The 25,340-nt window shown below is 43.6% G+C and overlaps 1 protein-coding gene across 4 annotated transcripts in view; it reads right to left on the bottom strand.

Annotated features, from left to right (window-relative positions):
- The window catches only part of LOC115087720 (dermatan-sulfate epimerase-like), a 113,621-nt gene that overhangs the window by 63,273 nt on the left and 25,008 nt on the right, over positions 1 to 25,340 (bottom strand). For 3 of the 4 annotated variants that reach the window (XM_029595230.1, XM_029595231.1, XM_029595233.1), the window contains 2 exons: positions 19,915 to 20,168; positions 15,430 to 15,669 (listed from right to left, as the gene is read on the bottom strand). In XM_029595230.1, coding sequence (XP_029451090.1) covers positions 15,430 to 15,669; positions 19,915 to 20,168 — 494 coding nt within the window. The remainder of the gene's footprint in view (positions 1 to 15,429; positions 15,670 to 19,914; positions 20,169 to 25,340) is intronic. The other variant, XM_029595232.1, reaches the window with a different exon arrangement.

Genomic DNA, 25,340 nt, shown 5'->3' on the forward strand with positions numbered 1-25,340 from the left:
TGATTTTTTTCAGTACCGACTCTTTCAAAGGGGTAGGAAATCAGGGAAATTGCCAATCCTAAAACATTAAAAACTGAACTGGAACATATAACTCACACCACTACTTCTTTCATACTTGAAACTTTTTTTTAAAGAAATATACACTGCTGAATCCTCTTTGCAGGATCAACAGCAATTTTTCAGGGATAACAGTCTTCCTCGATGATCTGAATTGCGTGACAGCTTACTTGGTTTCTGAATTGGCAAAATTTAACAGTCTAATTTAATATAATTTTATTTTGTATTTTTCCCAATATGTTTTGCTTTATCTCTGCTGTTTTGAATCTGTTTTTGTGGGGCATAGGATTATTGTTTGTTTTCCAATAGACATTGCTTAATTCTCTAGTTCTGCTTTTGTCTGTTTTTTGTGCGGTTGAATAATATTCCAAAAAAAAAAAAAATGTTCCAATATATAGTAATCTTATTTCGGCAGGTTCTTTGTCTAGTGTGTTGTGGTATTATCTCGTTAGTTATTATTTTTAAAATCCCTATGTATTTTTAAGAGAGGAACACAGTACCCTACCTACCAGTTTCTGGGTATGGTGTAATCAGTTGCACAGCAAGAAGTAATCAAGACAAGCACTACTAAATTCCAGCTACATATAATATTGTAGCATAGCTTACCAGGTTCCTGATTCCAGCACAGTTTATCTGGTTCCTATTTGGCTAAGTTTAATAGTCTAATTTAATATAACTTTATTCTGTATTTTTCCCCAAGTAATAGAATATGAAATGATGTCTGAAAGGGAAGTAGTCACCCAATGCACCCAGAAACCCTTCAACATGATCAAATGTCATAAAATAAAGCTGCTTCTGCTGGGAGATGTAATCATCAGAGGAACCAATTTGGGAACTCATTTTGATGGGGACACAAACGTTACATGCTTTTCAGGATCCTCAGCTAACAGAAATGCAAACCAGGTGGTGAACACAATTATAGAAGAAAGTAAGAAATCTGATATCAATGTTATCATCCATCTGGGGACCAATGACCTTGCTAGAAACGGTATCCATAAAGTACAGAAAGATTTCCAAAATCTAGGGAAAAAGATTAAACACGTAGCAAAGACTATTGCCTTTTCAGAAGTATTGCCTGTTCATGGAAAGGGAAAAGGAAATATAGAGAATTTCAATGTTTGGCTCAACACCTGGTGTGAAAAATGTGGATATGGATACATTGAAAGCTGGGACCATATATGGAGCAATAAAAGACTTTATGGTCAGGATGGCCTGCATTTTTCAATGGCAAGAAAGAGGATGCTAAGTGAAAAATTCAGAGCATACACTATCAGGCATTTAAACCAGGGAGTAGGGGTAGCAGGAGGTAGCCAGTGAATTTGGCATGTCATCTCCAAGCAAAACATGCACAGGGAAGAGAAAGTAACAAAATCAATCAGTTCAAAAAAGCAGAAAAGGTGACTACGAAGAGCATCTGGAAAGCTATGACTACAAATGCTCATAATCTGGGCAACAAAATTCCAGACCTGAAAGTCCTAATGGAGGAGGCGGATGTAGACATTGTTACCATTACGGAGACATGCCTACTGATTCTCATGATTGGGATACGGCCATCCTGGGCTATAACTTTGTTAAGAAAGGACAGAGAGGACAGAAAAGGGATTGGAATAGCTCTTTATGTCAAAAACAATAACCAAAGTAACTGAATTGCAAAGGCTGTGGGGTAGAGAAGAAGCTTTATGGACAGTTCTAAAAAAAGAAGATGGTGCTTCAATTTTTAGTGGTGCGATCTACAGGCCACCAACTCAAACAAAAGAACTGGACAGAGATCTCATCGAAGACATCCAAAAAGTGGGAAAGAAGTGTGAAGTGTTGCTCGTTGGAGATTTTAATCTGCCGGATGTGGATTAGAGAATCCCTTCTGTGGAATCTATGAGAAGTAGAGAGACAGTGGATGTCCTTCAAGGGGCTCTGCTCAAACAAATGGTAATGGAACCCATGAGAGAGTGTGATACTTGATCTAGTGCTCACTAATGGTGACATTGTCTTTAATATTTGGGTAGGGGCTCACCTGAGTGCCAGTGATCATCAGATGGTATGATTTGATTTTGCGAATAGCATACAGAGCAGTCACACGAAGACACAAGTTTTGAATTTCAAAAATATGGACTTTGTCAAAATGGGTACGTACCTTGAGCAAGAACTAGAAAACTGGGAAAAAATGGGTGACTGGAACAACAGTGGGCCAAATTAAAAGACGCATTACAAAGGCTGCAAAACTATATGTTAGAAAAGGAAACAAGAGTAAGAGGAAAAAGAAACGATCTGGTTCTCCAAGTAGGTGGCTGCAAAAAATAAAGGCAAAAAAGAACAGCATACAAGAAGGCTCTTTCAAAAATCCTATACAACACCTTGAGCACAAACAGATGTCAACTCGCTATCACCCATACCCTCCTGAACCCCTCTGGAGATCATCCAACGAGCCATGTATATAATCATGAAGCCACCAATATACATGCTAAATAAATATTATAGAGAAATGTTTATAAACCTAAAGTTCCTAAAATTCATGTTAAGTTATTTTATACAGAAATGTTCTTCTTAATAAGTGAGCCCATCCTTAAAGTTAAACATTCAATGTTATGCTATTTTCCCCTTACTGTGCTTTAACTACTACTTGGTTACAATGTAAAAAACCTCACTTATTTTATTTTATTTATTTATTTGAACATTTATTTATTTATTTGAACATCCACCTTCCCTGCACCCCACCTCTCCCCCCCTCCTACTCCCCCCTCCTCCCCCCCCCCCCCCATACCCTCTTCCCTTCATCCCTCGATCTACCCCCTTAAGTTCATCCCTTCAGGTCTCCTATGTTTCCTTTACAGTGTACCCCTTCCCCCGCCACACCCTCCCATCCAGGGTTCACCCTCCTCCACCCCACTCTCCCCTCCAGGTTTCCCTTCACCCCTTTCTCGTGATAACACAGCTTTTGATACTTAAGATATAAGTTATATTGCTTTTTATCCCTTGTTCCTATGTAGCACATTTCCGCTATTTCCCCTGTTATTCTCTAACTATTTCCCACTCTAGGTTTCTGCTCAAAATTGTTCTGCTCACAATGGTTCTGCCAAAAATGTTAATACTCTGTTACCGACCAAGTTTTCACCCCCTGTTCGATGTACTTCACCTATGTTTGATGTAAACCGATGTGATATGACTTGTCATGAACGTCGGTATAAAAAAGGAACAAATAAATTAAATAAATTTTATATACCGACATTCGTTGGGAACATCATATCAGTTTACACATAACAAAAAGCAGCAAACAGGCTTTACAGAGAACTATGAATTGTATAATGAGCAACTTAAGAACGAGCAATTTAGAGCAGTAAGAGGAGACAACTTGTCAAGAAAATAAGGGCATGAAATAAACAGCTTCGAACTAGCAGATTAGAACAGTGAGGGGTGACAGATTGTCAACAAGATCAAGGCATAAATAGTCATACAACGTAATACAGTATTTACAGTCAAAGTGATGTGGTGATGTTATAGGGAGAGGGGCTGTATAAAGTTTGCATGGTGTAGGGTGCGGCAGGAACAGAAAATGAGGGGTGGGGAGGTGTAAAGGGGAAATGGGTCAGGTGCTTTATGAGAGGGGGGCAGTTCAGGTATAAGTCTGTTTGAAAAGCCAGGTCTTTAGCTTGTGTTTACATTTCTTTGGGCAGGGTTCTTGGCGTAAATCAGTGGGCATGGTGTTCCATAGTGCTGGACCTGCAATGGAGAATGTACAGCCTTTAGTGGAAGAAAGGTTTGTAAGTTTAGGTGATGGGGTGTGTAAAGCAGCCAAGTATTGGTTTCTGGTGGGTTTTGAAGAGGTGCGAAAAAGTAGAGAATCATTGAACCAGTGCATGTTACGGTTGTGTAGGGATTTATGGATGAGCATAAAGGTCTTGTATAGGATCTGGGATGTGATCGGGAGCCAGTGCAGTTCTTTGAGTACAGGAGTGATGTGATCATTTCTGTGGGTGTTGGTGAGAATACGGGTGGCAGCATTTTGGAGCATTTGGAGGGGTTGAGTTGTAGTTTTGGGAAGGCCTTGCAGGATGGCATTACAGTAATCAAGTCGATAGTATAGTGGATTGCAGAACTGTACGGAAGTCATTGCAATGTGTTACGGATCTGAAGGTGGACCCTTAGTCCGAGGTAGAGTTGGCTCTACCTTAGGTCCCTACCATCGGAAGGCGAGGCTAGATAAAGCAGGAGCTAACAGGTACTTTGCCACTGGAAGCCTGCGATCCCCCCGGGAGGAGCCCGTAGGGACCCGGGCCGCTTGGACTTAGGTGAACCCCTGAGGACTGGAGATGGGTCTGAATGCAGGCGCCTCCTGCAGATCGTGGGATCCAGACAGCTGGCGCCTCCAGCAGGTCGTAAGTCAGTCCAGGAGTCGAGGCCAGAAGAATGATCAGAAGCTGGTCCAGAGGTCGAAAACCAGAAGAATGGTCGGAAGCCGGTCCAGGGGTCAAAACCAGAAGAATGGTTGGAAGCCAGTCCAGGGGTTGAAGCCAGAAGAATGATCAGAAGCCGGTCCAAAGGTCGAAAACCAGAAGAAAGGTCGGAAGCCGGTCCAGGGGTCGAAAGCCAGAAGAATCCGTCCAATTAGGAGAAGCAGGAACTGGGACCGGAAGGGCAGGAACAGGGCCAAGGAGAACAGACAGCGGAGACCAGGAACAGGAACTCGGAGCTCAGGAACTACAACAGACCAGGAGCCAAGAAACCAAGGTGAAGTCTGAGGAGCAGACCTTGCCTGCCTTTAAATAGGAAAAGGCTATTGGAAGTCCCAGGGAGGGGCCACGACAATTTCCTGTCTTGGCCCCTTTAACTATAGAGGAGAGAGCACATGCACGGCTCTAGCAGACCCAGCAGGGGAGGAGCCGACATCAGGGAGGCAGGACAGCCAGAGACGCAGCCGGGCTCAGTGGCGGCTGGGACAGCCGTGAAGAGAGGCGTCGGGGGCGGCCGTCGGCAGAAGCCAATGTCCCGAGAGCGGCCCGACCATGCCGGTGAGTGGCAAGCACCGGTCGCAGACCAACACGGCCGGCGGCCATGACACAATGTAGTAGAGGTTTCAATTTTTTTAAGGTGTGAAGTAAACTTGTTCCCTGTAAACCGATGTGATATCTTTTGTTGAATGTCGGTATATAAAAACAAATAAATAAATAAATAAATAAATAAGAAGTATAAAGGATCCCAAAAAAAGGAACACAAGGAAGAATATCTGTTAAAACTGAGGGAGACAAAGAAAGAAATAAGGAAATCAAAAGGGCAAGTGGAAGAAAGGATGGCCAAAGAGGTAAAGCAAGGAGACAAAACATTTTTCAGATATATCAGTGAAAGAAGGGAGGCCAGAAGTGATATACTGGTATAGTGAAACTGAAAGATGACAAGAAGAAATGTGTGGAGAGTAATGAAGAAATGGCAGAAAAATTAAACAAATTCAGTTCAGTGTTCACTAAAGAAGATCCTGGATAAGGACCATTGCTGATTAACAATAGTCCTTATCCAGATGGGGATGGAGTAGATGAAACTTTGTTTACAGAACAGAATGTATGGGAGGAGATAGGCAAACTGAAAGTAAACAAGCTCATGAGGCCAGATGAGAAACACCCCAGGATACTGAACGAGCTCAGAGATGTGCTGGCAGATCTGCTAAAGGAACTGTTCAATAGATCCCTGGAAACGGGAGTGGTGCTGCGATATTGGAGAAGAGTGGTGGTGGTCCTGCTTCACAAGAGTGGTAGGAAAGAAGAGGCTGGAAACTACAGGCCTGTTAGTCTCACCTCGGTGGTGGGAAAATTAATGGAGACTCTGCTGAAGTAAAGGATATTGAACTATCTATAATCCAGTGTGCTCTGGTGATCAAAAAAGCAAACAGAATGTTAGGAATTATTAGGAAGGGAATGGCAAATAAAATGGAGGATGTCAAAATGCCTCTGTATCACTCCATGGTGAGACCGCACCTTGAATACTGTGTGCAATTCTGGTAACTGCATCTGAAAAAGGATATAGCTGCACTGGAGAAAGTACAGAGAAGGGCGACCAAAATGATAAGGGGCATGGAACAGCTGCCCTATGAGGAAAGGCTAAAGAAGTTAGGCCTGTTCAGTTTGGAGAAGCAACGACTGAGGGGGGATATGATAGACGTCTACAAAATCATGAAAGGAATTGAACAAGTTAATGTAAACCGGTTATTTACTCTCTCAGATAATAGAAGGACCAGGGGGCACTCCATGAATTTAGCAAGTAGCTCATTTAAAACAAATCAAAGAAAATTATTTTTCACTTAGTTCATAGTTAAGCTCTGGAATTCATTGCCAGAGGATGTGGTTACATCAGTTAATGTATCTGGGTTTAAAAAAGGTTTGGCTAAGTCCCTAGAGGAAAAATCTATAAACTACTACTACAGTAATTAATAAGCAATAGTAACTTGTTATTTATTTAATGTTTAGGTACTTGCCAGGTACTTGTGATTTGGATAGTGTTACGGTCCAGGGCCGTGCCCTGGTCCCTTCACTTACCTCGGGGCAGGCCCGGGCCGCTGAGACGCCTCCTCAGCTGGCAAGGCCCATCCCAGCTTCTGCCGCGGTGCTCCCTCCTCGAGTGAGACGCCATCGATCCTCAGCGCCTGACCCCGTCCCCTAGGCGCGCGCACGGGGGCTCAGGATTTAAAGGGGCCAGCGCGGGAAGAGTGAGAACGGCCCACAGATGACATCAGATGCTGCAGGGGTATTTAAACCCTGCAGCTAGGCCTATGCTTTACCTTGCAACGAGGTTCACTTTTTGTTGAGAGTTACTAGTTGCTGCTTCTGACTCCGGCTTCCGACTACTGGCTTCTGACTCCGACTTCCGACTACTGGCTTCTGACTTCGGCTTCCATCCACTGGCTTCTGACTTTGGCTTCTGACTACTGGCTTCTGACTTCGGCTCATCCGCTGGCTTCTGACTCCGGCTCTCGTCCACTGGTTCCTGACTCCGGCTTTCATCCAGGAGGCCTCGCCTAAGACCAAGTGGCTCAGGCCTTCACGAGCTCCTCTCAGGGGGAATGCGGGCTTCCAGTGGTGAAGTTCCAGTTGGCCTCCTGGCTTCAGCTCTACTCTTCTCTATCCTCTGGAACTCTTCTTCAGACACCGACCCACAGGACACTGCACATAAGTCCAAGTGGCTCGGGTCCTCACAGGCTCCTCCTGGGGGGACCTCAGACTTCCAGTGGTGAAGATCCCTCTGGTCTCCTGTTCTGTGCCGCCTCCCGGCTTCGACTTCCACTATGGGTCTTCCCACGGTGTGTCATCATCTGTCCCAGCTGGCTCAAGGGTCCACGAAACCAACAGTTTGCAAGGCCATGGACCCAGTGGACTTGGCAGGCTTAAAGGCCATCCCCGGAATTGCCCAACGTTTGCAGCAACAGCAGGTCTGCCTTGATGCTCTAATGGTGACTGTAGACAGACTGGCCAATCGTATTGATGGAACACCTGCACTCGAAACTCCTGCGCCAGTTGCCGCAGCCAATCCTGGACCAGCAACGCCCACACAGCTGCCGGCACCCTCATGGGTACTGCCGCGGATTCCTCAATTAGTGTTTCATCCGATTCAATCTGCTGCCTTCCCAGATTTTTACGGATCAGATCAAGACCAGTTATATTATTTCTTTGTTGGACGGGAAGCCCCTGGCCTGGGCCTCTCCGCTATGGGAGCGTAAAGATCACCTTCTTGGGAATCTAGAACAGTTTGTCTCGGCCTTTCGACATATCTTCGATTAGCCTTCTCGCAGACCCACTGCCGCCTCTGAGTTACTCCAGCTACGCCAAGGCAATCGGTCCCTTGCCGAGTATGCGGTGGAATTCCGTACCCTGGCAGCCGAGCTAGACTGGAGGGATGACAGCCTCCACGGTATATTCTTGGAAGGTATCTCTTCAAGACTCCAAGACGAGCTAGCGGCGAGGGACCTCCCGGATGACCTGAATAGCCTGATTGATCTGGCTGGACGGGTGGACCGCCGAATCTGTTTTCGGGAAGGGAGGTCAAGTCGTAAACTCAGTAACTCTAGATCTACATTTCCCCGACTGGTACCCTCCTTCTCTGCCTCTCCTGAAGACCTAGGTATAGAGCCTATGTAGTTGGGTCGAGGTGCAATCTCGCAGGAAGAGAGAAGACGGTAGGGGTGTGCATTCGTTTGCAATGTATTGGCAATCCGCAACGTATATGCCATATTCGTTGTATTTGTGGGGGTCACGAAACATATGGCGAACCCCCATGAATACAACGTATCACTAAAGAATAAACTCCCACCCTCCTGACCCCCCCCCCCCCAAGACTTGCCAAAAGTCCCTGGTGGTCCAGCGGGGTTCCTGGAGCGATCTCCTGCGCTCAGGCCTTCGGCTGCCAGTATTCAAAATGGCGCCGATAGCCTTTGCCCTTACTATGTCACAGGGGCTGACCAATGGCACCGATAGCCCCTGTGACATAGTAAGGGCAAAGGCTATCGGCGCCATTTTAAATACTGGCAGCTGATGGCCTGAGTGCAGGAGATCGCTCCAGGACCCCCGCTGGACCACCAGGGACTTTTGGCAAGTCTTGGGGGGGACTCCTGATCACAAGATGGCGCCAGCCATCCATTGCTCCTACCATGTGACAGGGGCTGACCAATGGCACCAGTAGCCCCTGTGACATACTAAGGGCAAAGGCCATCGGTGCCATTTTGAATACCGGCAGCCGACAGCCCGAGTGCAGGAGATCGCTCCAGGACCCCTGCTGGACCACCAGGGACTTTTGGCAAGTCTTGGGGGGTCAGAAGGGTGGGGGGTTGTAGTAAATTAAATTTAAAGGCTTGGGATGGGAGTTTTTTTGGGAAATGAATACATATGTAACTATACATATGGTGCAGCAGATTTCAATGCTTTACATTTATACTTACCTCATTTATGTACATACCTCATTTATGTATGATATATATTTTGAATACAATTCATGTATTATCTGTCTCTACATACGCTATAGTAGATGTGCTATATAATTTGTACTGTTACTTTTGGTCATTTACTATTTTTTCGTAACACTATTATTATATTTCATAATTTATCTTATTTATTCAACTGTTCCTCTTATCATGGTTAACCTATATATATTATCAGATAGCTTATATACATTATCTCATATATATTATCCAGTGTATTCCTATATTTATTACTATGCAACTTTTCCTCTCCATTCTCCTCCTGCTCCAAGTTTCAGGAACCCTCGTTCAATGTAACTTATCTCTCTTCTCTCATCTCTTCTACCACCTTCTCCGGTAGCCTCCTAGTTACATTTGTTTAGAGTTTCTCTTTAAAGTTCTCTTTACCCTTGTTCAATGTAAACCGATATGATAAGATAACCATCTTGAATGTCGGTATAAAAAAGGTTTAAATAAAATACATAAATAATGAACGGATCGGGGTCCCCTGAGAACGGATGCAACGGATTTGGGTCCCGACAAATCCGAATACCGAATGGGACGAATCCGTCCCTGCTGCACATCTCTAGAAGACGGCGCCGCACTCAAGGTCTGTGCCTATATTGCGGCGGCAAGGGGCACTTCTTAGCCCAATGTGGTGAGCGGCCGGGAAATGCCAGAACCTAGGGATCATTGGGGAGCTGACTCTAGGTAATACATGTTCCGCCTCCTCATGTTCTGTACTGGTTACCCTCGTCTACCCCGGGGGTACGTTTGATATGCTGGCTTTGGTCGACTCCGGAGCAGGAGGGAATTTCATCCTCGCAGACCTCGTCTAGCAGTTGCAAATTGGGATCCAACCCCGAATTCCTCCTATCCAGGTATCTTCTATTCACAGTACTCTCCTTCTGGGGAGTATTTCTACCTGCACCAAGCCCTTGGTTCTTCACACCGGCCTCCTGCACGTGGAAGAGATCTCTTTCCTTATACTGGAGAAATCCATGCAGTCAATCATCTTGGGCTTACCCTGGCTGCAGAAACATTCCCCAGTTATAAACTGGGATACTCTTCAGATCGCATCTTGGGGCCCGTCTTGTTTTGACTCCTGCCTAATGAATATTCCTCGCCCCAGTATGCCTCTCTTGACCACACCCATAGCACTCCCACCACAGTACCAAGACTATGAAGATGTCTTCTATAAGGAGAAAGCTGAACTTCTCCCGGAACACCGGCCCTTTGACTGTGCCATAAATGAGGTCCCTGGCACTACGCCTCCCAGGGGCGGGTTTACCCCTTGTCACTTCCAGAAACTCAGGCCATGTCTTCCTATATTCAAGAGAATTTGGACAGAGGTTTCATTCGGCCCTCTAATTCCCTCACCGGGGCCAGGTTCTTCTTTGTGGCCAAGAAGGATGGGTCAGTCCGACCCTACATCGATTACCGTGGCCTCAACGCCATCACATGGTGGGACAGGTACCCTTTGCCTCTGATTCCAGAGTTACTAGACCGGCTGAAGAGCCTGATGTCTTCGAGAGCATCACCACTGGAGATGGCCAATCACTGGCTCTTCTCTCCCAGACAAACCCGCAGGGGGCATGGATAGGGACAGCATGTCTAGCGGTTCCCTCCTGGCCCCTAGATATCGACACCTCCAATGCCGGAGTGGATGTAGCAGATAGGCTAAGAAATAAGTTATGCAATTCTTGCACAAGAAAAGCCACCAGAAAACCCTGAAAATATTTTCAAAAGTTTTTTTAATCCTTGGGTGTCCAGAGAGTTTTGAATCATGCTTTGATTTGAGAAAATCTGGACGACAAGTATATGGAACTAAAGTATGCCTGGTGGGAACCCCTCCAAGAAGCTCTTGAATTGAAAATTCCAGGAAGATTTTCTCCATCAGATCACTCTTGTCTGCATTTGTGTCAGTCCGGGAGGCAGGCATAATGGGGCCAGGATGGTGTTACAGAAGTCTCCAAAGAGGAAAACTCTCATGACAAAGAGTCAGCCTTAATGTTTTTTGAGCCAGAGCGATAGGAGTCTGCATGGAGCATAGGGCTCATGTCGGGAAGACTAGAGCTCCAATTGTCATTCTCTGATATGGGCAACCAGGCACAAACACAAAAGGATCAAGGCATCCAGTTCCAAAGGCAACTCCCGGCAGGTCAGCTCATCTTTGATCCAATCTGCTAATCTATTCCAGAAGACCGCAACAAAGCCCCAGGTTGGAGGCCCACATTCCATCCAGGTTGGAGGAGCACATTCATTTGCTTCTGAGGGCTTACCATGTTTCTTCAGCAATCCCAGGAGCTTAGCCTGTGCTGCCAAACCCACAGCCAATTCTGTGGGGGTCCATATTGTCCAGAGCTTGATGTGAGGGCCAATATTGATTACGGCCGGGTATCTGGAGAGTCAAATCCAGCCAGACACTGAAAATGGAGAAGCAGGGTATCTTACGCCTATGCCAGCCATTATCCCCTTGAGATTCTGATGGTTGGTGAAACATGAGTAATGTGGATAGCACCCCATTTCAAGCAAAGAGCTACAAGCTGGGAATAGAGCAGGAGGCCAGAGTACATCAAGAACACAAAAGAGGTCAAGCAGGAATGCTGAAAGCAAGAACAGGAGGTGAAAAAGTCTTCTGGACTGAGGAACAAGAATAAAGCCAGAGTATAAAACTGGAAGTAGGACCAAGCAACTGACTGTCAAGAAGCCAGAATATAAATACATGTCTTGATAGCAAATAAGATGGTTGCTGGAGGGACATGAGGGACAGAGCCAGAAGGACTGACTAAATAGTTCATGTGGATAACAACATCAGCTGAAGGCTGGAGATGAATTTGGCAACAGATTCTACAATAGTTCTCTCTTTCTTCTGCCCTTTCTACAATGTATAGATTCTGATACTATTGAAAGCATTATCCCTTAAACTTGCTATCACAATACTGAAGTCTATAAAAGAGTGTTATGGGTCTGGGAAAGACATGATCAATGTGTTTGTTTATTTATTTATTTTATTCGTTTTGTATACTGTCTTTCGGAGGACCACCATAACAGTTTACAAGCGAGTTAAACATAGCACAAAACAATACAAATTAAAATTATACATAGAGATTAAAAAGAATAAAATTAGTAGCAATTCAGATTGTTTCAAAGATAAATAGTCAAATAAAAGAGTAGAGATGGTAAATTGACAGACAAGTGTACAAAATAAATGATAGGAAAAAAGTTCACCAACAGTATGTATATTGATGATTGGTTGGACTCTTCGAAAGCTTTGGCAAATAGCCAAGTTTTCAAGTTTGTTCTGAAAGTTTTGTGATTGGGTTGGGTCCATAAAGTGGCCAGTAGGGTATTCCAGATCTTTGGGCCCACTATAGAAATGGTTCTAGCTCAGACATCACTGAGGTGAACAGTTCTTATGGATGGAATTGTTAATAGACATTTACCAACAGATCTAAGGTTTCTTTCTGGGACATGAAATCGAATTGCTGCATTGAGCCAATCTATTTGCTCACCATAGATAATTTTATGTAATAAGCAAAGAACTTTAAATTTGATCTGATGTTTCATTGGTAACCAATGAAGGGAGATCAACACAGGAGTGATATCATCAAATTTCTTCTTTCCTGTTGGAATTCTAGCCGCTGAATTTTGTAAGATTTGTAGGGAACATAATGTTGAGATAGGGAGGCTGAGTAACAAAGAATTACAGTAATCTGTGGTAGAAAAAATTAATAATTGTGGTATTGTTCTAAACTCATTCATGGAAATAAGTGTTTTAAATGTCTAAGAGTTAATAATTTGTGATAACCATCGTTCACTTTTGGGCAATATGTTTTTTAAGATTGAGTTCTGAGTCAAGGAAAATGCCGAGATCTATGTAAATGTTGCTAATTGAATTTCTGTGTAGTTATTGTCAATTTTAAAGGTTGGAAGTTTGTCAAAGGGTATTTGTCTGTCCAAAAGCAAATTTCTGTCTTTTTTATGCTGAGTATAAGCTTAATGAGATTAGTAATGTTTTTATTGTTGATAGATAAATGGAGATATTTTGAAAGCTTTGTCCATGGAATTTTGATTTGGGACTAAAAACTGTTTGTCATCCTCGTAGATGAAGTAGGTCAGGCCCATGCCTGCCAATAGATGACAAATTGGCAACATCTAGATATTGAACAGGGTGGCTGAAAGAGATGACCCTTGAGGCACACTGGAGTTTGTTTATTTTCTTAGAAGTGGAATTTTGGATTTTTACTTCGAATGATCTATTACTTAGATATGAGATAGACCATTGCAGGGTAATGTAGTATCTGTAGTGTTCTGTAAGTCGGTCGATCAGAATTTTATGGTCGACCATGTCGAATGCGGCTGAGAGGTCTAATAGTACAAGTAAGAATTTTTGGCCGCTGTCAAAGCCCCTGAGAATTGTGTCAGCAACATTAATAATAAAACTTCAGTACCTAGGTGTTTTTTGAAACCGTATTGAGCTGGATATAGGATGAATATCAAGATATTCAGTTAGCTGTTTTTGTACGACCTTCTCCAGGAGTTTAGCAATAAAGGGAAGGTTTGAAATTGGTCTATAGTTATTTAGATCAGTTGAGTCAAGGTTATTTTTCTTTAGTATTGGTCTTATAATTGCACATTCTATACAGTCAGGTACATTTCCTTCTTTAAGACAGAGGTTGATTATGGGGGCCAAAATTATAGACATTGTATAGGCAACTGGTTTTAATGCTGATATAGAGATGCTATCCATGGGATGTGGGGCAGGATTAAGGTTTTTAATTAAGGCTTCAATTTCAGTAGTGGTGGTTTCTTCAAATGCTAACCATTTAGTAGTTTCTCTGGGAGAAAGTCTAATGTGCTGATCTTGAGTAGTGTTGATACTAGTGATTAAACTGACAATGTTTTGATTAAAGAATTCTGCAATTTCATTACATCTATGTTCCAGTAAACTGTTGTTTTTATCAGTAGGGTTTTTTGTTAAATTCTGAAATATGGTGAATAAAGTTTTGGGATTGTTATTGAAATTTTGGATTTTTTTGGAAAAATATTCTTTCTTGATACGATTGGTCAGGGCTTTCTAATAAGCAAGGTATGATCTATATTCACCAAGAGTAAGGTCAGTGGGCACTTACCCCTCAGGCCAGACATTTCCCCTGGTCTCAGGATGCTGCCAGTCTGCTGCTCCTTCCTGCACAGCAGGATGCCGCTGAATTTCTTCACAGCTGAATGCTACCGACACAGCCTCTCCCACTCCTAGGGCATGTGCACGTCTAACATCCGTATTCTTAAAGATTCTACAGCAGGAAAACCCGACGGGTGCCTCGTGATGATGCTGCCATCCCTGAACTATATAAGGCCACTGCAAACATTTTCCTGATGCCTTAGCAACAGGTTGCCACTGCCTTGTAGTGTGTGAGTTGCTACAGCATTTTCATCCTTAACTCCTATTCCTTGTCTTCATCCTTGGTTCCAGTTCTTTGTCTTCGCCTGCAGTCCTTATGGTCTCATCTCCTGTCCTGAGCTTGTTTCTTCAGTCTTCATCCTTCAGTTGTTCAGTTTTCCATATTTTCTAGCCTGCCCACCTGTCCTGCCTCTCCATCCCGCCTTCCCTTCAGACGGATACCCAATATTGACCTCAGCTTGCTTACTGGACCTTCTTGAATGTTGCCTGCCACTGACCACAGCCTGTTTACAGGACATCCTCGAACATTACCTGCCACTAACCCCAGCCTGCTTCCGGATTCGTCTGTGTTTCTTCTACTCCGAGCCGACAGACTTCCACCACATCAGCAGAGGCCCTCACCTAAGATCTGCCGACCCTGGCAACAAAGGCTCAACCCAAGGGGAACTTGGTCAGTAAAGGTGAAGCTCCAGTTGGGCCTCTGCCTCATCCAGACCCACCTGCCAATAGTGGGGACCTGCACCAACTCCAACTCAGTCCAAGGATGCACGAATTCAATAATCAAGAGAAGGGCAATTTCTTATGTTCTTATGTTCTTAGGATAAAGGATGAAGAGGTAAATAGTTTTAGAAAGACGAATTTTAACTTTTTGGGGTCTGAAGTTAAGAGTTTCATACACTGCTTTTTAACCTAATTGGGAGAGGCAGTTAATAAATTTGAAAATAAAAAATGAAAAGAAGATATATTAAGCTAAGGGCTTTAGTTTAGATCCAACAAAGTCAAAAGGGTTTAAAAGTGATTATTTTTCTTCCTTCCAGAGAGAAATGAGAATACTCTGTTGGCTTTCTGTTTTATACAAATTTAAACTAGATAGAACTGTGGAAATCAAAATAAAAGTGTCTTGAAAGCATTAGTTTCTTATAATACCTAACTAGAGCAGATTTGTCTCTTTATTGTATTGCTATAGGATTCAAAACCAAAACAGATAATTTCTTATATCAAATATGTGAATAATTTGATTTTTTTTTGTCTGCTTTACCTGGCAGGACAGTTCTGTATAGAAAAGCAAAGTGCTGTTTAAGCCACGGGTGGTTGAAGTGGTTGATCCCAAAGTGCCTTTGCACAACAAACATGTACTGAAAGAGAGACCTGCTGGTGTAGCTGCCATAGGCCACTCCTTCATACAGGGATCCATCGGTTACATCTCTCAGTATGACTAGAGACTTCTCCATGATTGTCAGAACTTGCTTAGTCCAAAAGTAAGCCTCCTGAAGATAACCTGAAAGACAGCATGCACAAAACCAGATCAGCACTTTCCTGATGTGAAACTACATAGTCAGACCCCACAAGACACCAACCAAGTAGTAAGAAATTTAAATGCAATTCCCAATCATTAACCACAAAATCAGGAACAAGAAATCTGATAAAAAAGAAACATATAAAGTAGCCTGGTTTGCATTCTGTTAAAATCTAAGACAAAAGAGAACATTTTCTAACCTGAACCACGGAGAGTCCCTCACAGAAGATTTATACATCACCTATTTTCAGGGCCAAATTAAAATTTTGAGCACTCATAAGCAGTAGAGGCAGGGAGATGAGGGGGATAGCCCCCTATCTCCAGAAATAATCGAAGAGTGTGGGGTGGGGTCAACTCCCATCCCACCCCCATCAAATTCATCAGAAGTAAAAGGGGGGAAAGGAAGGGGCAAGGAACTCTGTACATTTGACATTGAATCTTAACTGCCAAGCTTTCAACCATTCTTCAGGCTTCCTTACATCACTTCTCATTCTCTCTACTCCTTTAGGAGTGCCTACACTATTGCAGATCTTCATGTCATCTGAAAAAAAAGATCTTTTCCTTCTAAACCCTCCACAATATCACGCAAGATTGAAGGAAGTTCTGCACAAATTTTGTCTTCAGAAAAAAAATTAATGGGAATGACGAGAGTTCCCAAGACTTTTCCAAGCTGGAGAGAAGTAGTTGTTCTGGTGAGTGTGTAGGCTTCTCTGACCTCTTTTGAGAGGAGAAGGAGAAGGGTTCCTCATAGGTGACAGAGAAGGCTGACCTTCAAGCTAGAATGACTTTAAAAGTTTGGATTTACTGCCTTATAGAGATGAACAACTGAATTGGATATAGGTCTGTGCAATCTCTTCTGAGCAGGTGTCAGCTGAGTGCTTGGCATGCAGAACTTCCAGAATGAGCTGGACTGCTGATTTAAGCATAGAAGAGAACAGATGCAAAAGCATTATTGTCATTAAGTTCTTTAGGTATTTGGCAAAGCTATTCCTGAAGCATTGAACTTTGTCTTGTGTTAACAACTTTGTTGGCATGACTAAATATAAGCTGAAGAAAAATCATCTGCTTCAGAAACTAGGATGGAAGGTATAGATTCAGAACCTTCAACAGACCTTGGTGCTGCAAGTGGCGGCAGAAGCCTCAAATCATGAATGTTTAAGTCTTAGAAGGAGGTAATGCTCTTGTTTTGTTGGAGTCATCACTAGTAACATTTCTTCATCAAAGCTCTGTTGATGCATGATGAGTGTCAGCACCAATATGTTTCAGATGTGCAATCAGTGCAACTGAACACTTTTAGGAAGGTGGCCTATCTCTAGACAGGGAAGAAATCTTTGTTTCGATGCACTGTTTCTTTGGCACCAATGTCAGTATATTCTCCAGTTGCCTGGCTAAGTGTGAACAGCACTGACACACCAACACACTTTGGTCACTTTGGTCACTGCATGTAATGGAGCAAAGCTCAGCCTATTTCATAGAGGGAGACCTTCTTTGGGAGGTCAACTCAATTTGTCAATGCTGCATGTCACAGTGCATTGAAAAAGATGACAATGCTGCAAGCAGTTCTCTTGATCAAGAAGATTATCTGCTGGTGGACACATTCAATGAGTACAGAAGGCTTACACCAAGCACTTGAGGCTTTTATCTTTGAATCAAGGAGAAAAACTCTGGAGAGTCAGACTTTGAAAAGAAAATCTCTTGAAGGAAATGCTTATGGAATCTTGTAGCTCTGGGAGATATCCCGATGCAGATGGGGCAGTTGGGGCAGTTAGATTTATTTTGAGCTAGCCCCCTATGTCAGATACATGCCACATGATAGTTCATAATGAACATTTTCAGTCACATGGTAGACACCACTTAAAACCACTCTGCTGTTTTTGACCTTTTTTTTTACTCTTATTTATATTTAAAAAAAACAAGTACAAGAATTACTTTAACATGAATAAGGCAATCCAAAACAATACAAATTATAAGCATGTGAAAGAAAAGAAAAAAAAAACCTACATAATCCACAATAAGATGGAATCCAAGAGATATTCACAAAATTAAAAAAGAAAAGAAATTCAGAGAGGAATATACTCAGTACATAAAACATTCTAGGAATGGACCACTTAAGGAGCCCTGCTAACCATTACAAAGTAACAATGGGTGAACTAGCCCCAGGACGTCTGGAGTCAAAGCTATGGAACTGAGAAGGTTCGAAGAAAATAGACTTCTCAGTAGAAAAAGAAATAATACATTTACAAGGAAATCAAAGGTAAAATCTAGCCCCCATGGAAATAACCTCCTGCTTCATAGCTAAAAAGGTTTCCTGTGATCTGGCAATGCTCTACAGCAGTTGGGAAATATACAAACTTTTCAACCCATAAACAAATTAATGGAATGAAAGAATAGGTGAAACACCAAATCCCAGTCTTGTAAAGATGAAAGTCACTAACAAGGTGGCAAAATGAGCTTCATCTACAACTGTAGATTCTAATAAAGCAGATATATCCAGATCTTCAACTACAGCTTGTTGCAGTACTGCCTGAGCTGCATCTTGAGCTACTTCTCCAACTTCAGTGTTACTCCTTGCAGGAAGGTAGAAAGCTTTATAAATCTTAGGCATAGTCCCTTGAGAGATACCCAATATATCCCACAGATATGAGTTAAATAACTCAGCAGGAGAAATCATAGTAAGCATGAAAAAATTAAGAACATGCAAATTTAAGCTTTTTAATAGAGCTCTCTAAATTTTCAGTCTTGAGATGCATCACATTACTATCCTGTAACAACGAAAAAGGGATAGAAGACATTTTATCTGTAGATAGTTTCAGTTTATCAATTTGATCTGTATAGGCCACCAATATTTCTTATTGAGATTAGGTCTGACCATAAATATTATTGATAGTGCCAGTTAAGGTGAAAAGAATCGACTCAACTGAAGATAACACAGTGCAAATACTATCAGGAGTAATGGGAGGGGGTTTCACCACACATGGTCTAGCTGCTGGCAGCAAAGGGTTTAATCCTCAGAACTTACTTGAGGACTACGGGACACCACACTGGATACTCACCGCGGGGGAGTTTTGAACACCATATGCCCCAACAAACTCATCACTTTCTCCCGACTGCTGTCTGTCATCAGATCCAGCTCCAACAAGGCCAACAGATCTCTCCCTCGGCATTTCCCGGTACTCTGCACCTCTACCTTGGTCACTTCCCACCGAGTCTGAGATGCCCAATGATGAAGTCACAGCAAAATTCGCTAGGGAAGAAGGCATACTAATATTGGGGCTCAATGAGACTTCTGCATCGGTCTCAGGCCACACACATCTTCTCCCTCAAGACCAGCAGCAATGAGAGCAGCCCCCAACATTATCTGATTAGGCTTATGCATCAGCGTCAGCTGCGAGTGTGAAGAGGGATATACCCGCAGCTTTCCCTTCTGTTTAACCATGGTCAAGGAAAAGGTAAAAGGAAACCAAACAACCATGAAAAAGAGCTTTCTACAGCGCAACCTCTCTGGATGCCATCTTGGATCCTTTGACCCATATTTAAAAATATGGTCAAGGCAAAATCAAAATCTAACTTGAAAGAGGAAAAAATATTTATCCTTGAACCAAGGCCTGATGGAGCTCAGGGACTGCAGTGACAAAAGTATATAGGGTAATATATTCTTTTATTATTTTTTTTTTCAGTTAACATTACACAATAAGGTCAAGAAGAAGAAATTTGAACAGCAAAAAATGATAATTTGAAAAACAATGTGAGGTGGCAAAAATATGAGAAAACGCGCATGTCCGCGCACCCGATTGATAGAATGGATAAAAAATTACTGAGGGAATTCATACAAAGACAGGTGCATGGGAACTTTCTTGCATGCTCAAAACCCTGAGCTCTGAGAAAGTTGTTCCACATTGGTGCTATTGTCCACTTGTGTGATTGATTCATCCTGCTTGTCAATGGAGAAAGACAAAGCTGGGAGGACTTACATATTGACAGAGGTGTAGTGGCAAATAATAGAAGGGTAGTACAAATAAAATGAGAGATGGGGCAGAAAAACAGAAGAAAAAAGAGTAGAAGAGGAATAGAATGAGAGACAAAGAAGATAGAGGGTATTGATCCCATTTATAAATGTACGAATTAAATTTTGCTATGAATGGGACATTGTCCCACTTTCAAAACTTTAAGGAAAATCTAGTTAGTTAGGTTTTTCATGAAATTACTTTATTCTCTTTTACTACTTACCCTGATTCATCAGAACTAGACTTCCTGTTAGAAGGGCCATGCAGTTGGTAGGCTGATGATTGTGCAGGTACTGGAAACCCCATCCACGCCTGAATGATGTTTCATACATGTATCCTGATGCACTTGCAATTATCTCAAGAAATTTTTCCTGCTGGGTCTTGCTAAGATGGTTGTATAGAAAGTCATAAGCAGTAGCAAAACCAACCAAAGAGTGTGCAAGAGGAACCTCATCCCAGGGGGCATCCTTCACTAACCTATAAAAGAAAAAAAAATTATATTGTAAGCGCATTTGTTTATGATTAAAGAGGTTTCTCTTACCTAGAAAATGAATACATCCTGAGAAAGACGTAAACTAGTCAAGAGAGTACAGGAAGCATTAAATTTAACAAGCACAGTAAGCAAATTTTCTGCATCCTATTTTATTGTTTTATTCAGGCTTAATTTCTTGCTTTTCCATTCTTGGGATCTCAAGGCAAGTGACCACTAAAATAATAAAACACAATAGGATTAATAAAACTCTATAACAAGACTAACAAATACATCAACTTAATCCATTCATAAAACAGCAATAAACCCAATTAGCAAATCGCTAAATCCACCCTAAATTTAACCTCTCCCCCCAAAGATACAGTAATCTCAGTACAATAAATCACTAGATTCTAATCAACAGAAATCGAACAATTGACCAAAGAAAGCCCTTGCAAAAAGCAATGGGGTAGATTTTCAAAGGGGTACGCGCGTAAGATACGCGCGTACCCCCCGAAAACCTACCCCAACCCCCACCCCCTGCGCGCGCCGAGCCTATTTTGCATAGGCTCGGCGGCGCGCGCAAGCCCCGGGACGCGCGTAAGTCCCGGGGCTTGCATGGAGGGGTGTGTCGGGGGTGTGCCGGGAGTGACGCGGCATTTCAGGGGCATGTCGCGAGTGACGCGGTGTTTCGGGGGCGGCGCCACGGGGCGTGGTTTCAGCCCGGGGGTGTTCCGGGGGCGTGGCCGCGGCCTCCGGACCAGAACATGGAGCGCAGCAGCCGGCCCAGCGCGCGCAAAGTTACGCCTGCTTCCTAGGACTTTCTAGTGGAAAGCTTTCTAGAAGCTATCAGGACCTGAGACACATCCTCTGAGAAATAGAGCGGTTGTAGAACTAACCTTCGTTCCCTCTGAGGCCGCTCCGATTTCGGAGCGGCCTCAGAGGGAACGAAGGCAGGCTGCACGGCTCAGCGAGCGTAGGTTGCCGATTTTGGGCAGCCTTGCGCTCGCCGACCCCAGATTTTAACTATTGAAATCCCGCGTACTCTTGTTCGCGCCTGATGCGCGAACAAAAGTACGTGGTTGCGCAGATTTATAAACATCTGCCCCCATGTCTTTAAGCGCTTCCTAAAGAATAAGTTAGTTTCAGAGCGGATATTTAATAGTTCCTTAAGAACATCAGATTTTCAATACTGGGTCACGATCAAAAGTCCATAAAGCCCAGTATCCTGTTTCCAACAGTGGCCAATCCAGGTTACAAGTACCTGGCAGGATCCCTAAAGTTAAACAGATACCATGCTACTAACATCCCAGGGATAAGCAATGGATTTCCCCAAGTTCACCTTAATAATGGACTTTCCTCTAGGAACTTGCTTAAACCTTTTTTAAACCCAGCTACACTAACAGCTTTAACCAATCCTTCAGCTGAATTCCAGTTTAATTATTCATTGAGTAAACAAATATTTTATCCTATTTATTTTAAATGTACTACTTAGTAACTTCATTGTGTCCCGCTGGTCTTTGTAATTTTTGAAAGCGTAAACAACTGATTTGCGAGCATCAGTTCCACTCCATTCAATATTTTATAGACCTATCATCATATATCCCCTCAGCTGTCTCTTCTCCAAGCTGAAAGGTTCTAACCTCTTTAGCCTTTCCTCATAGGGGAATCGTTCCATCCCCTTTACCATTTTGGTCGCCCTTCTCTGTACTTTTCTAATTCTGCTATATCTTTCTTGAGATGTGGTGACCAGATCTGCACACAATACTCAAGATGAGGTCGCAGCATGGAGTGATACAGAGGCAGTATGATATTCTCTGTTTTATCCTCCATTCCTTTCCTAATAATCCCTAGCACTCTTTTTGCTTTCTTGGCTGCCGCTGCACACTGAGTAGAGGATTTCAACCATAGGCAGCGAAAAAGAGGGGCCCCAAATGTTCGGGCCACCACCAGCAACAACCACTCCCTTCTCCTAAATTTCCATTTGGCTCCCTACTTACCGAGCATATCTGGAAGCTGAAAAGTGCAAGAGAGTGAGTCCCCCTTTGGCTGGAGTGCTGTTGGAGAGTGCAAGAGAGTGAGACCTCTGGCTAGAATGCCATGCTTGCTGGTTCTGCCCCCTCCCTCCTCAGAACAGGCTCTCCCAGTGTTGCCAACCTCGCTTATTTCCCATGAGTTTGGGCTTTTTTTTCTAGCTGTTAGCTTCTTTTTTTTTCAATTTGTGGATTGCTTATTATTGGGCGTTTTTTCCTGTCAATCACATTTTTTGGGCTTGGTGGGTGGGACTTGAGCCCAGCTGTCCCTGTGATTGGCTGCTGCTGTGGATGAGGCCTGTCCACTGTCAGAGGAGCACATGGGCAGGCAGGCACTGATGGCAAGCAACAGCATCTGATGACCAAGGAAGATTTTATTCAGCACGGCAGGCTTGAATGCTGAAGGGAATGAAGCACCTAACTGGAAACAAAAGGAAGAGGGACCTGAAGGGGGAGGAATGAGTGTGCTGGGAGGGGGAAATGAGTGTGAGGGGGCCAGACATGTGCTTGGGGGGGGGGGGGGTATGAGAGTGAGGGGCCCTTGTTTTGTTTTGTTTTTTCACTTTCAATGGCTGAGACTGGAGTGGTGGCGCACCAGTCAACCCTACAACTGGCCTGCATGGGAGGGTGGCTAGATAGAAGCCATTACTGAATAATGAATTGTGAGTTTGAACATTTACTTTTAGCGCATGCTGAGATAGATCTTAAAAAAATACGCGCGCGCATACTTTTGTTCGCGACACCGGATTTTATAAGATACGCGCATAGCCGGGGTCGGCGCGCGTAATGCTGCGCAAAATCGGCAGCCTGTGCAAGCCGAGCCGCGCAGCCTGCCTCCGTCCTTTCAAGCCAGCCTTCGATAGGTGTAGAAGGTAATCACCAGTTTTTGTATGGAGCAGGAGAATGGATCTAGGGCCTTCTGCTCACACCACATGGAAAACCTCCTCCACTTCAATCCATAGGACTTTCTAGTGGAAAGCTTTCTAGAAGCTATCAGGACCTGAGACACATCCTCTGAGAAATAGAGCGGTTGTAGAACTAACCTCTCAACATCCAACTGTGAGCAACAGGGCCTGGAAATTGGGATGACGAAATCTGTCTCCATCCTGCATGATGAGATCTGGGGAAGGCCCAGGAAGAGGCTACATTTGCACATGCTCAGAGGCCTGGGACCGGGAAGGCAAGGAGGGGCTACAGCTGCACGTGCTCAGTGGCCTAGAACCGGGGAGGCAGGGAGGGGCTACAACTGCACGTGCTCAGTGGCCTGGGACTGGGGAGGCAGGGAGGGGCTACAGCTGCAAGTGCTCAGTGGCCTTGGACCAGGGAGGCAGGAAGGGCTACATTTGCACGTGCTCAGTGGCCTGGGCCTCCAGAGGCAGGAGAGGTTACAGCTTCACATGCTCAATGGCCTGGGACCGGGGTGGCAGGGAAGTGCTGCAGCTGCACATGCTCAGTGGCCTGGGACCAGGGAAGCACAGGGGGGCTACCGCTGCACATGCTCAGTGGCCTGGGATCGGGGAGGCAGGGAGGGGCTACAGCTGCACGTGCTCAGTGGCCTGGGTTTGGGGAGGCAGGAAGGGCTACAGCTTCACATGCTCAGTAGAAAGCACTGACAGCCCTAAAATCTTTGAATTCAAAGATTTGCGCTGGGCTTTGTCGGATGACGTCATCCATGTATGAGGACTGACGTCCTGCTGTCCTCGCAGCAAAGGACCTGTCCTAGACATCACCCATGCTTGAGAACTGACTCCCTGCTGTCCTCGCAGGAAGGGACTTGTCCTAGACGTCACCTACGCGTGAGGTCTGACATCCTGCTGTCTGCGCAGGATGGGAGTTGTACTGGATGTAATCCACACATGAGGACTGACATCCTGCTATCTTCACAGGATCGGATTTTTTCTGGTTCCTAGGTCTGTCCAACGTCTAAGGCATCAAATTAGCCAAGGACCACTTTGACAAGTTTTGGTCACCAGCATGACCATAATCCACTCCCTGGGCTTCTCCTTGGGCATTAAGTCCTGCTTCAAGCTGGACTTAGTCATAGCTATGTAGATTGTGAGCCCTCTGGGGACAGTACCTGAATGTAATCCCCTATGAAATGCCAGAAAAACAGAATATAAATCAAATAAATAAATAAGTAGAGTTAGTTGTGGAGCCTCTCCTTCTGGGACCATAGAGCCAATGACATCTTTGCACAGAAGCCGCGTAAAGATATGTCAAGACCCGCACCCATACATATTTATTTATTTTATTTATTTAAAAACTTTTCTATACCGTCGCTAAGTTATATACCATCGCAACGGTTTACAAATAGGCACATAGACTAAGGTTAGTAAATCTAGGATATCGTACATTCTAACAGGTGCCAATAAAGTTCGGTTACAATTTCATAAATAAAATCATTATTTGAGTAATGTTGGTCAAGTCCAGGTATATTATTGAGTTACTATCGCTTTGAAATATTACTTCTTAAATGTAGGATTGAGTAAATTCATTCTCATCTGCATTACCTTGTACTTTCATTCTCTACCCTCCACACTCTTTAGTGAAGGCTTTTTTAAAGAGCCATGTTTTAAAATTTTTCTTAAAGGTTTTGAGATTATTCTGTAATCTGAGTTCAGGGGGCATCGTGTTCCATAGTATGGGCCCAGCCAATGATAAAGCATATGTGGCCCAGCCAATGATAAACATATGTGGCATTCAGCTTATCTATGAAGGACATTTTCTGCAAACATTTCAAACACCTCGTGAAACTGCTGACTTGCTTCTCTGGCATAGTAGAGAAAAACTGATAACTGAAAATCAAAAGAAGAAATCTTCACAGTAAAAACAAGTCAGGAAGAAAAACAATTTTGGCCCAGTAACAAACACCAAACCAATTTTGCAGGAAAGAATCAGCAATTTCACAAAAGAGAATTTACAATTTGCCAAAATCCCCAACCAGAGTGCAACTAAGAAGAAGGGGAGCTTAGTATTCACTTTAAGAAGAAGAAAGCCTAAGGCAATTGTGACTGTGCAGTTGTTTGAGGAAACTTCTTTCAAACAGAAAAATAAAATATTGAGTAGCCATAAGAAATGCACTATGCGGAAAGGTTTTGCACTAACATGCACGTGCCTAAACAGCTTTCCTTGAAAGGTAAAGAAATA

This window comes from Rhinatrema bivittatum, chromosome 3, assembly GCF_901001135.1.
Source record: "Rhinatrema bivittatum chromosome 3, aRhiBiv1.1, whole genome shotgun sequence".
NCBI classification, from domain to species: domain Eukaryota; kingdom Metazoa; phylum Chordata; class Amphibia; order Gymnophiona; family Rhinatrematidae; genus Rhinatrema; species Rhinatrema bivittatum.